Source organism: Trachypithecus francoisi, unplaced genomic scaffold, assembly GCF_009764315.1.
Source record: "Trachypithecus francoisi isolate TF-2019V2 unplaced genomic scaffold, Tfra_2.0 Lachesis_group6, whole genome shotgun sequence".
In the NCBI taxonomy this organism is placed as follows: Eukaryota; Metazoa; Chordata; class Mammalia; order Primates; family Cercopithecidae; genus Trachypithecus; species Trachypithecus francoisi.
In genome coordinates, this window is record NW_022681471.1 from 111,928,483 (window position 1) to 111,942,343 (window position 13,861).

Sequence of the window (13,861 nt, forward strand, 5' to 3'; positions counted from 1 at the left end):
TCATTAAATATGAAAGAAGGTTTCCCAATTTGTTTTACAGAACAATAAAACTCCTGCTCTTAAATAGCAATACATGTGTAACCAAAGTCATTAATAAATTCGATTCTGAAGTAATCTAAAACTTCTATTAAAAGAAACAACATTTGAAATATAACACCAAAAAAAAAAAGAAAGAAAAAGATACAACTCCAAGTTACTATAGAATATTAACACAAAATGATATATGCTGTGTTCCCTCCAGACCCATGCTGGCCATTCACTACTTAGAATGTTGATTGCTTTTTTCTTCCACAAAGAAAACAATCTTCTTCAGACTTCAACATTTGAAATGTAACCTAGGGGAAAAAAAAGAAGGAAAAGTAAAACTCTAGTTATCAATATACAATAGGAACGCAAAGATGATATATGCTTATTTCTTCCAGCCCCACCATGGCCCTCCACTATTAGAATGTTGACAGACCTTTTCAACCAAAAAGTGAAGAACCAACCTCAGATTTCACTTAGCATGGGAGAAGCTGCTAGACGTGGTTCTGGAACGTGCATTTGCCATGGCAGCAGTATGAGCCCTGGCTGCAACTCTGGCTTGGGCTCTCTGTTCCTCATCCCTCAAAGCCTCTTCATAGCAGGATGGGAAGGCACTAGGGACGGTATCATGCATCTTGGCTACAAACTCCAGGACTTTCATCTTGCTAGTTTCAGCGTGAGCTCTTGGACCCCACAGGAATTCATAGCGTGGAGGATCACTGTTGGGCACTTGCTGGTACTCCAGGTACTTTAGCTGCACCAAATCTTTGGTCATGACCTTCCTGGGATCCCCATAGAGGAAGTGCTTCCTATCAGCATATACACCCATCACATTCATAATTTCCCAGACTGCCTCTTCTGGGGCACGGTTGCCATTAATGAAGATCACACCCAGTGCAATCATCAGGAGGCCAGTCTTGGGAAGTTTTTCTTCATCACTGGTTGTTTCATCATAGGTGAGGTCTAGTTTGCTGAAAAAGGCATAGTAGTGCCTGATGGGATCCACTTCCTTCAAATCAATACCAAATGCCAGCTCTATGTGCTCAGTGGCTCTCTTGAGGATCTCACTGAAGTGACCCTTATCCTTTCTGATAACAAACTTTATCATATCTCCCTTTGTAATTGGCTCTTTCTTTTCATACTTCTGAAGCAAGAAATGCACCAGTGACACTACTTTCTTGCTTAAGGGATCTTCTTGCCAGCCCTCAGCTTCCCTTGAGGAACCTAGACTTTTCTCATCTTGGCTGCTGGCACCTTCATTTGAACTGGTGCATGAAACAGGTGCAATAGTATTGGTGGTGGATGGGGCTCCCTGAAGCGCCTCAGGGATGCTAAGTGTCTCAGCAGCAGGCAAATTCTGGGATCTATCACCAAAGAGAAGATTGGCAGAGGAGGGTGACTCTCCTTTTGCCACAGTGGCCTGAGTAGCTCCCAGATCCTGATTCTCACAACGTGCCTGGTGGCGTTTCTCACGGGCACGGAGCTTACTTTTCTGACCTCGAGGCATAATTACTCTTGTCAGGGACTACAGACAATAGTGCAGGCAGTTGGGTTGATGAAGAGGTCACCCTAGAAGACGGAGGATAAGATAGTGTTCACAGCCTTGGTAGGGAGATTCTGCCTTGGTCTAAGAATGGCCACCTCTGCTGGTTCTCTTGAGGGTATTGCTTTAGGAACCCATAAGGCAGGAGCGGGCTGGGACTGTTCTGTGGGGGTTATCACATCAGTTCTAACTCACGATATTAATTTTACTTTAGTCCTTTGAGTCCTCCCTCTGTTGACTTGAGGCTGCCTCGCTTTAGACCATGGCTTCCCATCCCACAGATTCCCAACAGGAAGTAAGGGTATTAGGCCTAACAGCTGCGCTTTGGGACACACAGAGTTGACGGTTGGAGCAGGACAGATCAGAGAAGGATGGGTCTCTATGAGGCAGCCTCTGTTCTGGGAAAAGTGTGTCTCGAAGGTCATAACAAACGATACTCACTTTGACACCTGCTGGATCCTGAAATTTATTTCTCTGGCCACATGTTTCAGACCAAGGCTTTGCCGGTAACAGCTTGATGACGTGGAATATAGGTCAAGAGAAACACTTCCGGCCACGCCCACCTTGCTCTCCCAGCATAACAGCAAATAGTTCTGCGTTCTGGGGGAGGGGCAGTTCTTAAAGAAATACATCTATTTCTTTCATTGACTTTGCAGGCACTGGGACTTCTCTCTTTGCTAAGCTGAATCAGTCAGCCTCAGAAAAAGGATCATTTCCCTGAGTCCAGAGTAGGAAGTAAGGTGTAGCCTGAGCCTAGCAGCCATGCCTGGGGCCTCCCAAGATTGACAGTAGGGGTGGGGCTCTGTGGGGGTCCCTCTTCTTGGGTAGGTAATGCCCTCAGTCCTCACTCAGTGTCTTATCGTGACTTTTTATAGGTACCGGGCCACTTCTCTGCTGATTTGAGGCCATCAAATAAGGTACTAAATCTGTAAATAAAGATAATTGACATCTGTACAATATTATGTTCACCACGTATAAACATATTGTATTGCTCTACTTAGGCATCCACCTAAGTCTATCAGTAAATTTTTATATTTGCTTTGATAGAGTGTGTATGTTTTTGTTAATGTTCTTTTTAGGTATATTTTGAATGTTGCTGCTCTTTTGAATGGTATATTTTTCATTACACTTTTTTTTTTTTTTTTGAGGCGGAGTCTCGCTCTGTCGCCCGGACTGGAGTGCAGTGGCCAGATCTCAGCTCACTGCAAGCTCCGCCTCCCAGGTTCATGCCATTCTCCTGCCTCAGCCTCCCGAGTAGCTGGGACTACAGGCGCCCGCCACCTCGCCCAGCTAGTTTTTTTGTATTTTTAGTAGAGACGGGGTTTCACCGTGTTAGCCAGGATGGTCTCGATCTCCAGACCTCGTGATCCACCCGTCTCGGCCTCCCAAAGTGCTGGGATTACAGGCTTGAGCCACCGCGCCCGGCCTTTTTTTATTTTTAAAGCCCTCTCAAATTTATTGAAATAGATTGTTTTCAGGACGGTACATTAGGAGAAAAATGAGGATGACAGAAGCATCAAAGGATCTTTCATTCAGGCACTAAAAGGAATCCAGAAAAGAACTTCTTAGAGAAAATCTGGAGTAGCTAGGATCTTTCCTTATTTGAAACCATTACTTTTAATTTAATGCTTTGTATATTACGTTTGTTTTGTTTCTACTACACTGGCTGAGCCAGGTTTGGATTTCTGAAAAGCTTTACTTCTGCCCCTCGCATAAGATCCTAATCCAGTTCACAGTGAATTTCAATGACTTTAAGCCTTGAGGTAGCACAAATGTTTTTATAAGATTCCTTGAGGCTTCTTTTTTTTAACCTTTAAGTACAGAAGTATATGTGCAGGTTTGTTATATAGGTAAACTCGTGTCATGGGGGTTTGTTGTACAGATTATTTTATCATCCAGGTATTAAGCCTAGTACCTATTAGTTATTTTTCCTGACCCTCTCCTTCCTCCCACCTTCCACCTTCTAAAAGGCCCCAGTGTCTATTGTTCCCCTATATGTGTCCATGTGTTCCCATCATTTAGCTCCCACTTATAAGTGAGAACATGTGGTATTTGGTTTTCTGTTTGTAAGTTAGTTTGCTAAGAATAATGGCCTCCAGTCCCATCCATGTTCCTGAAAAGGGTATGATCTTTTTTTATGGCTGCATAGTATTCCATGATGTATATGTGCCATGTTGTTGTTATCCAGTCTACCGTTGATGGACATTTAGGTTGATTCTATGCCTTTGCTCTCTTGAATAGTACTACAATGAACATATGTGTGCATGTACCTTTATGATAGAATAATTTATATTCCTTTGGGTATATACCCAGTCATAGGATTGCTGGGTGGAATGGTAGTTTTGTTTTCAGCTCTTTGAGGAATCACCACACTGCTTTCCACAATGGTTAAACTAATTCATACTCCCACCAACGGTGTGTAAGCATTCCTTTTTCTCCACAACCTCTCCAGCATCTGTTTTTTTTTTTTTTTTTGACTTTTTGGTAATAGTCATTCTGTTTTTTACATTATTATGTTTTCTAATTAGTTATTTGTTGTGAGATGGTATCTCATTGTGGTTTTGATTTGCGTTTCTCATCAGTGATCAATGATGTTGAGCTTTTTTTCATATGCTTGTTGGACATATGTATATCTTCTTTTGAAAAGTGTTTGTTCATGTCCTTTGCCCACATAATGGGATTTTTATTACATTTTCTCTTTTTTTCTTCAACTTTTAAGTTCTGGTATACATGTGCAGGATGTGCAGATTTGTCACATAGCTAAACATGTGCCATGGTGGTTTGTGTCACATAGGTAAACATATGCCGTGGTGGTTTGCTGCCCAGATCATCCTATCACATAGGTATTAAGCCCAGCATCCATTAGCCAGCATTCATCTTCTTGATGCTCTCCCTCCCTCACTCCCACCTGATTGTTACATTTTCTAATTAGTTGTTTGTTTCATGTGGCTAGATTTCTGATTTTACTATAGTGATTTTCTATACAAGTTTACTACATTTCTTTATACATTTGAATATTTTGTGAGCTGACTTCTTTAGAATTTTTAATTAGAGGATCATATTATCTCTTTCCTTTCATTTTTCATAAATTTTATCTTGGTATTCTTCTGTGTGCCTGTATACTGGCTGTGCAATCCAGTCTGTGTTTGACCAGCAGAATTGGTACCACACCTCTGTATCTGGTTCTGAACTATTGAGAATGCTGCCAACATTTCAAATAGTATGATTGCTGTTTATTTTATGATATGGAAATTCCATTCTAAGGTAAGTATACTACAGGTTATTACCATGAATTAGTGTTTAATTATTACCAGTGGCTTTTCCTTTATTGCTGCATGTGATCAAATGCTTTCTCTTTCTCTATTGACATAGTGATTTCCAACTCACATTTTTCCTTTTATGATATGATCTTTGCATTTCTTAGACACAGCCTATTTCCCTATTTCTTCACTGCTGTATTATTCACTGCTATATTAGACATTCTATAAATTTATTTAGAATATGTATCTCTATGTGAGTAAATTTGGCTGAAGTGTTCTTTCTTGGGATATGATCATCTAGTTTTTGTATCAAGTATAGCTAGTGGTTGAATAGCTTCCCATCTTCTTGTATGGTTTGCAAGAGTTTATTTAATGTGGTGATCAACTTTTCCTTCATCATTTGGTGTAATGGGCTTCCAAACATAGCTGATCCTGGAAGATTTTGCAGGTGCCCAGGGCTAGACTACGGTTTGCTTGTACTATCCGATTAAAGTTTTCTATTTCTTTATGAACCTAGTTATTGACTTATATTTCATTAAAATTGTTTTATTTTACTTGAGTTTTCCAATTTAAAGGCATGATATTTATAATAAATCATGTATTATATAAATTCTCAATTATATACAACTTTACAGAAAATAGAATAGTAACCCAATATACCTTTCAGCATCATAATCTTTAATAGTTATAGGGAGAAGCTTGTTCAGATAAAGATTTATTTGTTTATTCATCTGTGGGCAAAACCACTCCAGAGATGATGTCATGCACTTCCATTAGGAGATACATAGCAGCTGGACGTGGTGGCTCACGCCTGTAATCCCAGCACTTTGGGAGGCCAAGGCGGGTGGATCACTTGTGGTCAGGAGTTCGAGACAAGCCTGGTCAGCATGGTGAAACCCCATCTCTACCAAAAATATAACGAATTAGCCCCGTGTGATGGCATGCACCTGTAATCCCAGCTATTTGGGAGGCTGAGGCAGGAGAATCACTTGAACCCAGGAGGTGGAGGTTGGAGTGAGCTGAGATCATTCCACTACACTCCAGCCTGGGCAACAGCACAAGATTCTGTCTCAAAAAAAAAAAAAAAAAAAATCATTGTCTAATTGATATCAGAAAACTCTTTAGTCCAAAAACTTTTAATACATATTTATAATTTTGAGTTACAAAAAATATTTTTCTGGAGAATGAATCTGGTTTGTAACCCATTGAATAATTAATCTCTTATTTTATTATTTTTTTTGAGACGGAGTCTTGCTCTGTCGCCCAGGCTAGAGTGCAGTGGCCGGATCTCAGCTCACGGCCAGCTCCGCCTCCCGGGTTCATGCCATTCTCCTGCCTCAGCCTCCCGAGTAGCTGGGACTACAGGCGCCCGCCACCTCGCCCAGCTAGTTTTTTGAATTTTTTAGTAGAGACGGGATTTCACCGTGTTCGCCAGGATGGTCTCGATCTCCTGACCTCGTGATCCGCTCGTCTCGGCCTCCCAAAGTGCTGGGATTACAGGCTTGAGCCACCGCGCCCGGCCAATTAATCTCTTATTAAGGATTATTAGTTAGAAGTGTTGGAATAAATAATGTTCAGGCCCTAGTGTTTGTCACATGACATATTACTTGTGCCTACAAATAGTTATAATTTTAGAAAACAGAAAATGTTACTATGATTTCTTCAAAGCTACCTTTCTTTGAAGGTTTCTGTGTTGTTCCTATATAGCTAGCCAGTTAGTAGGCCAACTGGATTTTATTTTTATCTTTACAAATTGTAATTTGGATATGGTAAGTGATATGAGTTTTGTTATTATCTTAGCTTGCATGTATGTAGACCTAAAAAACAATTGTGGCACTCTTCCCTCTGGGTTCACAAATTTATTCAATATATGGCTATTCAAATGAACTTTATATCAAGACTCTTTTCATTAATGTGGTAAATGCAGAAATATTCATGTATTTGAATAGATATGCTAATATGTTGTCACAATTTATTAAAAGAAATTTTCCAACTTCTTAATTCACCTGTTACTAAAAGAAATATTTAGATTGTTCAATGAATATTTACTTCTTGAGCTTGTAACTTTTATGACATGTTTCTGGGTTAATAAGCCTAGAAATGCAGAATGTTATGGAGCAAAGATATGAAACTATGAGTAAAGAGTCTTAGGTTATTTTTATGGCTTGACTGTGTTCCCTAAAGTTCACGTGTTAGAAACTTAGTTCCCAAAGCAATAGTGTTGAGATGTGGGACCTTTACGAAGTGACTAGGTCCTGAGGGCTCTGCTCCTATGAATGGATTACTGCTGTTATTGCAGGTTAGTTATTATGAAAGTGAGTTCCTAATAAAAGGATGAGTTCAGTACCCTTTCCTCTGTCTTTTGTTTGTGCTTTCTTGCCCTTCTGCCTTCCACTGTGGGATGATGTAGCAAGAAGGCCCTCACCAGATGCAAGCCCCTTGATCTTGGTCTTCCTGGCCTCCAAAAGTGTAAAAAATACATTTCTTATAAACTACCCAGTCTGTATTTTACTATTATAGGAACACAAACTGGACCAAGGCAAATACAAACCTAGGTTTATCACCATTCAGCTGTTAGAATTGATTTTAGAGCTTTTTATCTACTGTAGCTTCCCTCTCTCCCTGTTACCTTACCCATCCTGTAACTCCCTGAATGATATAATAACAACTTCTCAAACAAAAGAAGGTCTCTAGAGTGATCTGGCAAAAACTTTAGCCTTTCTGTGGTTGAAGACTTTGTTCACCTTTACCTTGATTCTGCTCCAGTCTAACTTGGACTAATTGCTCATCCTTAAACCTTCTGTTTTCAATCGCATTTTAACCATTTCAGTGGCCATGCTGCCAATGAATGACTGAAGTTCTAATGGCTTCCTCTTCCCTAAACCTTATTCTTTTGATTACTGAGAATTTTTGGTCTTCCCTTACTTTAAATTTTGAGCTCAAAGCAAATGCCTCATTTGCCTCATCCTAGCCCCAGCCCTGGTGAGTGTTAAGTCTTTAATGCTAATTCTGGTCACACATTTTAAAATGCATAACTAATTATATTATTTTTAATTTGTTTTATTCATTTGTTGTTTACTTTTATTTTCATTTGTTTTAGATTTTAGTCATAATTTTATTGTCTGCCTTTGTGATATTAAGCAATAAAATTACTCTATATATCTTATCTTATAAAAATTTTAGAGTGGAGAATGAGGATATTCTTTTTACTGAGTTGATGGAAGGATTAAATTAAAAAATATATATGAAAAAACACTTTGTAAACTTTACTTATAAATATTTATTGGAATGAAACTTGAGAAAGTACTAAAAAAGTCTTTACCCAATCTTTGAGATACTCAGTGTATTAAGTGTTCTGTTAAGGCATAACAAGTTATCACAAATGTCCTGGCTTAAAATAACACCCATTTGTTATCTCACAGTTCTGTAGGTCAGTAATTCTGATACAGTTCATCTGTATTCTCTGCTCAGGTCCTCAGTTTCAGAGTGTCTTGTTTACTGGGCAGCATGCTTATCAGGAGGCAGCAGGCACAGATTTACTTCAAGGATTCAGGCTGATGGCAGAATCAAGTTCCTTGTAGTTGTAGGACTGAGGTCCCCATTTTTTTTGTTGGATGCCAGGTGGGGCCATTCTTAGTTCCTGAAAGTTGCCTATATTCCTTGCCATGTGGACCTCTCCATTTTCAAAGTCAGCAATGGAGAATCTCCTTCATATAGAATCTACAATAATTTTAATCCCTTTCATCAGGAAGAGTCTTGCCGCTTTTAAGGGCTCACCTCATTAGGTCAGGTCCACCAAGGATAATTTCACTTCTTAAAGTCAGCTATGTCATGTAACATAACCTAATCATGTGAGTGATATCCTATCATATTCATAAGTACTTCCTGCACTCAACGGGAGGGGATTATACAGGATTGTGGGTCATCAGGGAATATCTTAAAATTCTGCCTATCATACCTAGAAAAAATAAATTATTGCAGAATTTCTGACCATAACAATAGCTAGAACTCCCAAGTTGCATACATAGATTATGAAAGAAAAGGACAGGAAGATAAAATCATGGAATATAAAAGGATTTAAAATATCTACTACTGTATTTTTTTAAAAATTATTCTCTTTGAAGCAATTGTGCTTAGTGGCTGCTGGCATCTATAAACCAAAAATTTCAATGGAATATTTGCCTCAGTAGGCAAAATTCAGGCCCCTAATTACCTAACTGGAAGGCTGCATTCAAATATTCAACTTTACAGTGTCCGTTGTTTCATCATTAATGTCTTCATGTTGTTTCTTCAATTCAGGGATTACTTTCTTTCTGCTTATCATTTATTTACCAAGTGCATATACCAAGCACTTTGCCAAGAGTGGATATGCAGTATGAATGAGCCCGCCTATATGTCTTCAGTGTACTAAGTCAAAATCAACAGAGTTTACAGCTCATTCATTCTTTCTATTACAGTAACTTTAAATATAAAAAGCAATACATTACTCTTACATTCCAGTATTTTCAAAGACATAGCAATGGTAATATAACCCAATAGCAGTGATACATGGAATACTAAATTGGAACCAGGACAACTGGGTTTCAGTGTTAGCTCAGCTTCAGCATGCCTCAGAACTTGACTGTACCTTTACCTGCCTAGGCCTCAGTTTCCATTGGACTAGCCTGTTATGAGTATTTATTTTTCGTCACTAGTGTTTACAAAAAGCAAACAATAAATTAAGATGCTGTAGGATATGTATACATAATATAAAAGAAATTTCAAGAGAAGTGGCATTAATTCATTTGGAAAGGAATAATCTGCCAAATACATATAATAATAACATGTAAATAATAATAATATGGTAAGTTGTGACTAGCTATTGGCTAGAATTTTCCTGTGCTAAAAAAAGGGGAAATTGTAGGAATTTAAGGAAGAAAAAAAGGATGACAACCAAATAAAGAAACAAGTTTAATTTAAACACTAGGGGATGTATATTTTATAGACGTAGAAAATGTATTGTTAGAAAATGCTAAAAGAAATTAAGAAAAAAAATTAAAAGGCTCCTACCAAGCAAAGGTAAAAGTTTGGTTAATTTAGAAAGTATTATTTGAAAACTGAATCAATACTATAGCATTTTGAGCATTTTAAATCTGATCATCTAGGAGGTTTTGAATTGTTTGTTCATTGGTTTTCTTTTGTTTTCACTTAGGGGAACTAATCCTCTCAGTGTACATGTGTGTACTCATAGGACAGGTAAGAAGGAATGGGAGGGCAACTTAGCAACTGAGCAAGTGAGGTGGGTCCTAAGAAAGAAAAAATAATAATAATTAGCCTGGCTTTTCAGACTTCTTTGTAGATCTAAAGTGTGACTGAATTATGGAATGAGACCCACAGATATCCTCACCCCATTCTCTAAAACATCTTTCTGTTATTGGATGACAATAATATGAGGGAATAGTGTAAGGCAGTAGAACAAATATTTTAAAATACAAATAATTATAACTATTTATTAAGGACCATAATGTTCAAGAAAGTGGATTATGTGCATTGTCCTACTTAGCCTGTGGTTTGGGTTTTATTAACTGGACTGTACATTCAAAGAAACTGAGGCTCATAAAGATTAGGATGCTTTTATCATCCATATAATTTATATTTACTATAACCAGGAAGTTGAACAAAGTCATGAAAATAGCAAAGGCTTAGACTGAACAAGAGGTAGAGAAGAGTATTGTCAGAAGTCTTTTTCTGGTCAATTGTGGGAAACGTTCCTTGGCAATGTATATGCAACTTTATTTAGTTTCACGTATCATACTCAACCTCATGCATCACTTTGTTTTAGCCTTTTCTGGTTATTTTTTGTAATATTACTCATTATCTTAATAACCAAAATGATTGTTCTGAATTAGTCCAACTATAAACTTAGTATTAAAATCATTATAAGGAAAAAATAGTGATATTGACTGTAAGGATGCTATTCGCGGTAGTATAATCTTAAATATTCAGCTGTAAAAGCTTAGGAAATATGATTTTAGCTTAGCTCTTTTATTGAAAAGAAACTATGTTGTCTTTAATTGGTGGACAATCAGTTGTATTTTTTAGTCAAGTCAAATGGGAATCTCAGAGTCAGATTTATGCATTCTCGTAGCAAGTGAACATGATCTAATTCTATGTACTTTGATTACCACCTCAATAAATTTCCTTCCCATTCTAATATTTTTCTGGGTACAAAATAAATAAGCAATCCTTAATTAGACAACTATTTATTGGTAATATAATTTGGTCATGTACTGGGCAAGGATTGGAGGATAAAATGGTGAGTAAAATGTGGGTATACTCTGCCTTCGTGGAGCTTGTCAACTTATGATCTAGTGAGAAAGACAGATGTAAATCTAATAGACACACACACATACATACTATGAATTGTTAAAAATTATTAAAGAAAAGTACAGGAAAATAGAATCATGGGATATTATCAAATTCAACAAATTTGAGAAGGCTGTCCTGAAATATTAGTACTTGAACCTAGACAAAAGGATGAAGGTGAGTTAGATTCACAGGAGTGGGGTGAGGTTTAAGAAGTATTTCTTTAAGAAACTGCCTGTTCAAAGGGTTGAGTGAAGAATAAGCCTGGTACACTCAACTGACTGAAAGAGGACCACTTTGACAAGAATGTAAAGGTCAGTGAGGAGAGTATAGTAAGGAGTTGGGTTTCTCAGACACAAAATAAAACCACTAAATGTTTGAAAGCAGAGGAATGACCTGATTAGATATAAATTTTGTAAATGCCACTGTGACTGCAATGTAGAAAACATATTTAAACATATTTAAGGGAAGCAAGCAAACATGCACACACAGACATACACACATGCACAAATATATATTTAAAAAAAGAATGTGGATGCTGAGTATTCTAGAATGGTGACATTGGAGATGGAGAAATTTGGATAGATTAAGAAGTCATGTGTGAGTAGAATTTGCAGGACTTATAGGCTAATTTGGATATGGATGGTGTGAGAGAGGACAGTGTGAAAGACACCTGTTTGTATCTCAGCATTCACAGTAGTGCCACCTATTAAAATTGGAAATTCTGCAAGTGTGCAGTTTACTGGGCTTCAGATGCACAGCTAAAGTCATGAATAGGTATTTCAAAATGGATGGAATGGATATAAATGAGATTGGCAAGGAAGAGAGTACAGAATGAGATCAGAAATTTGTAGGAAACCCAACATTAAAAGAATGAGTAGAGAAGTATGCTCACTGTAGTTGACTTAGAACACATATAAAAGAATTTTATTACTCACAATACTACTGCACGTACATAGAAATTAACATTATGTTCCAGGGCTTGCAGCTCCTAAACATTTTACTCTTAATTATCAGATATAGTAAGTGCTCATTCAATTTTTTTTTTTTTTTTTTTTTTTTTTTTTTTTTTTGGAGACAGAATCTTTCTCTGTCGCCCAGGCTGGAGTGCAGTGGTGCGGTCTCGGCTCACTGCAAGCTCCGCCTCCCGGGTTCAGGCCATTCTCCTGGCTCAGCCTCCCGAGTAGCTGGGACTACAGGCCCCCGCCCCAACACCAGGCTAATTTTTAGTATTTTTAGTAGAGATGGGGTTTCACCGTGTTAGCCAGGATGTTCTCGATCTCCTGACCTCGTGATCCGCCTGCCTTGGCCTCCCAAAGTGCTGGGATTACAGGCGTGAGCCACCATGCCCGACCCATTCACTGCTAATAAGTGAATTAATCCACTTAGAATATTGTTAAATTAGAAGCATAATGAGGCAATAATAAATACATTCTGTAAAGAGGTAAGCCTATATAATTAATAATTCTAGTTTTAGGGCATCTGGAGAATTTGGTTAAATATAGATAAATATGTGGAATTCCATACTGTCTTTGCTTCAGGAAAAAACTAATTATCACCATTTGTGAAACAGCAGAAAGCATATGTTCTGTCGATGGTGGTATGTTGCTATGTGAAGGACCACAAATTAAATGCACATTATGATGGCAAAGTAGAATAACTCATTGTTAGCTTTTACTAGACTAAGTCATTTGTCTTCCTATTAAAACAAATATTAACTAGTTTGTTCTAATTCGATTTCAACTTGAACAGCATTTAAAAATATCAATGTCTACAAGCAGAGTGTGTTTTTTAAGTGCACCTAAAATCCATTTTTAAGGAAGGAAAATGGTTGTGTGCGTTGTACTTATATATAAATGCGAAATTGATGGCAAAGCTTATTGATAGTAATGTGTAATATTTCACATTTACATTAGAGAGTTCCTTTCAACTTTCAGTGGTACCTAGTTTATGGAGTCTGTGGCAATCATATTATTTATGATATAAGATACCAGCTGAGCCCTGAGATGAGCATGATATGTAAAAATTTATTTTCTCAGAATGAATAAGTAATTTTTGAAGTAATTAACTTCTTTCTTGCTTAGTTACAGCCATGCTTTCCCAGAATTTAAGAAACTCTCCTCAGGATTATTAATTTCAGGTTTCATTGCATGTGCATTTAATGTTAATTTTGATAACTATTGAGGCACGTATACATTTATTGTCATTTTGATTAGTTTGGATGTTTAAGTGAAAAGAAATATTTTCTATTAAATTTTAAATTTGATGTAGGTCTTTAAATGTAAGTTTTGTCTTAGTAACTGGATAGTTTTTTAACTCAATTTTTATTATTTGCCATTTTAAAAAGTATATGTTAATTTAACTAAAAAGTAAGAAATATCTTAGATACTCAATGGCAGTGAGGTATAGGATATATAGGTAATATACAAACAAGTATATGATTCAGAAATCCTATTTTAAAATCTCAAAAATTATTCTAACCATTCTTTCCTTTTTATGCTTCTACTAAACCAAACTGTTTACTCTTTGAATGAAACTAATTCTAATTATTTTTCTCTACTTCTTGGACTGATGACTAGATTAATGGCCAAAAGACAAACACCAAGAAAGAAAGGTGTTAAAACAATAACCAAGCTATAGCTAAATCAGACACATCTACTTCAAACAAAGAAATCATAAAGATAAATAA

At 37.1% G+C, this 13,861-nt stretch overlaps 1 protein-coding gene across 1 annotated transcript; it reads right to left on the minus strand.

Annotated features, from left to right (window-relative positions):
* Positions 1 to 495: 495 nt before the first annotated feature.
* LOC117077923 (melanoma-associated antigen B18) lies at positions 496 to 1,587 on the minus strand. Its single transcript, XM_033201481.1, has one exon. It carries the CDS (start codon positions 1,529 to 1,531, stop codon positions 497 to 499), a length of 1,035 nt encoding a protein of 344 aa, XP_033057372.1. The 5' UTR covers positions 1,532 to 1,587; the 3' UTR covers position 496.
* Between the last annotated feature and the right edge of the window lie 12,274 nt (positions 1,588 to 13,861).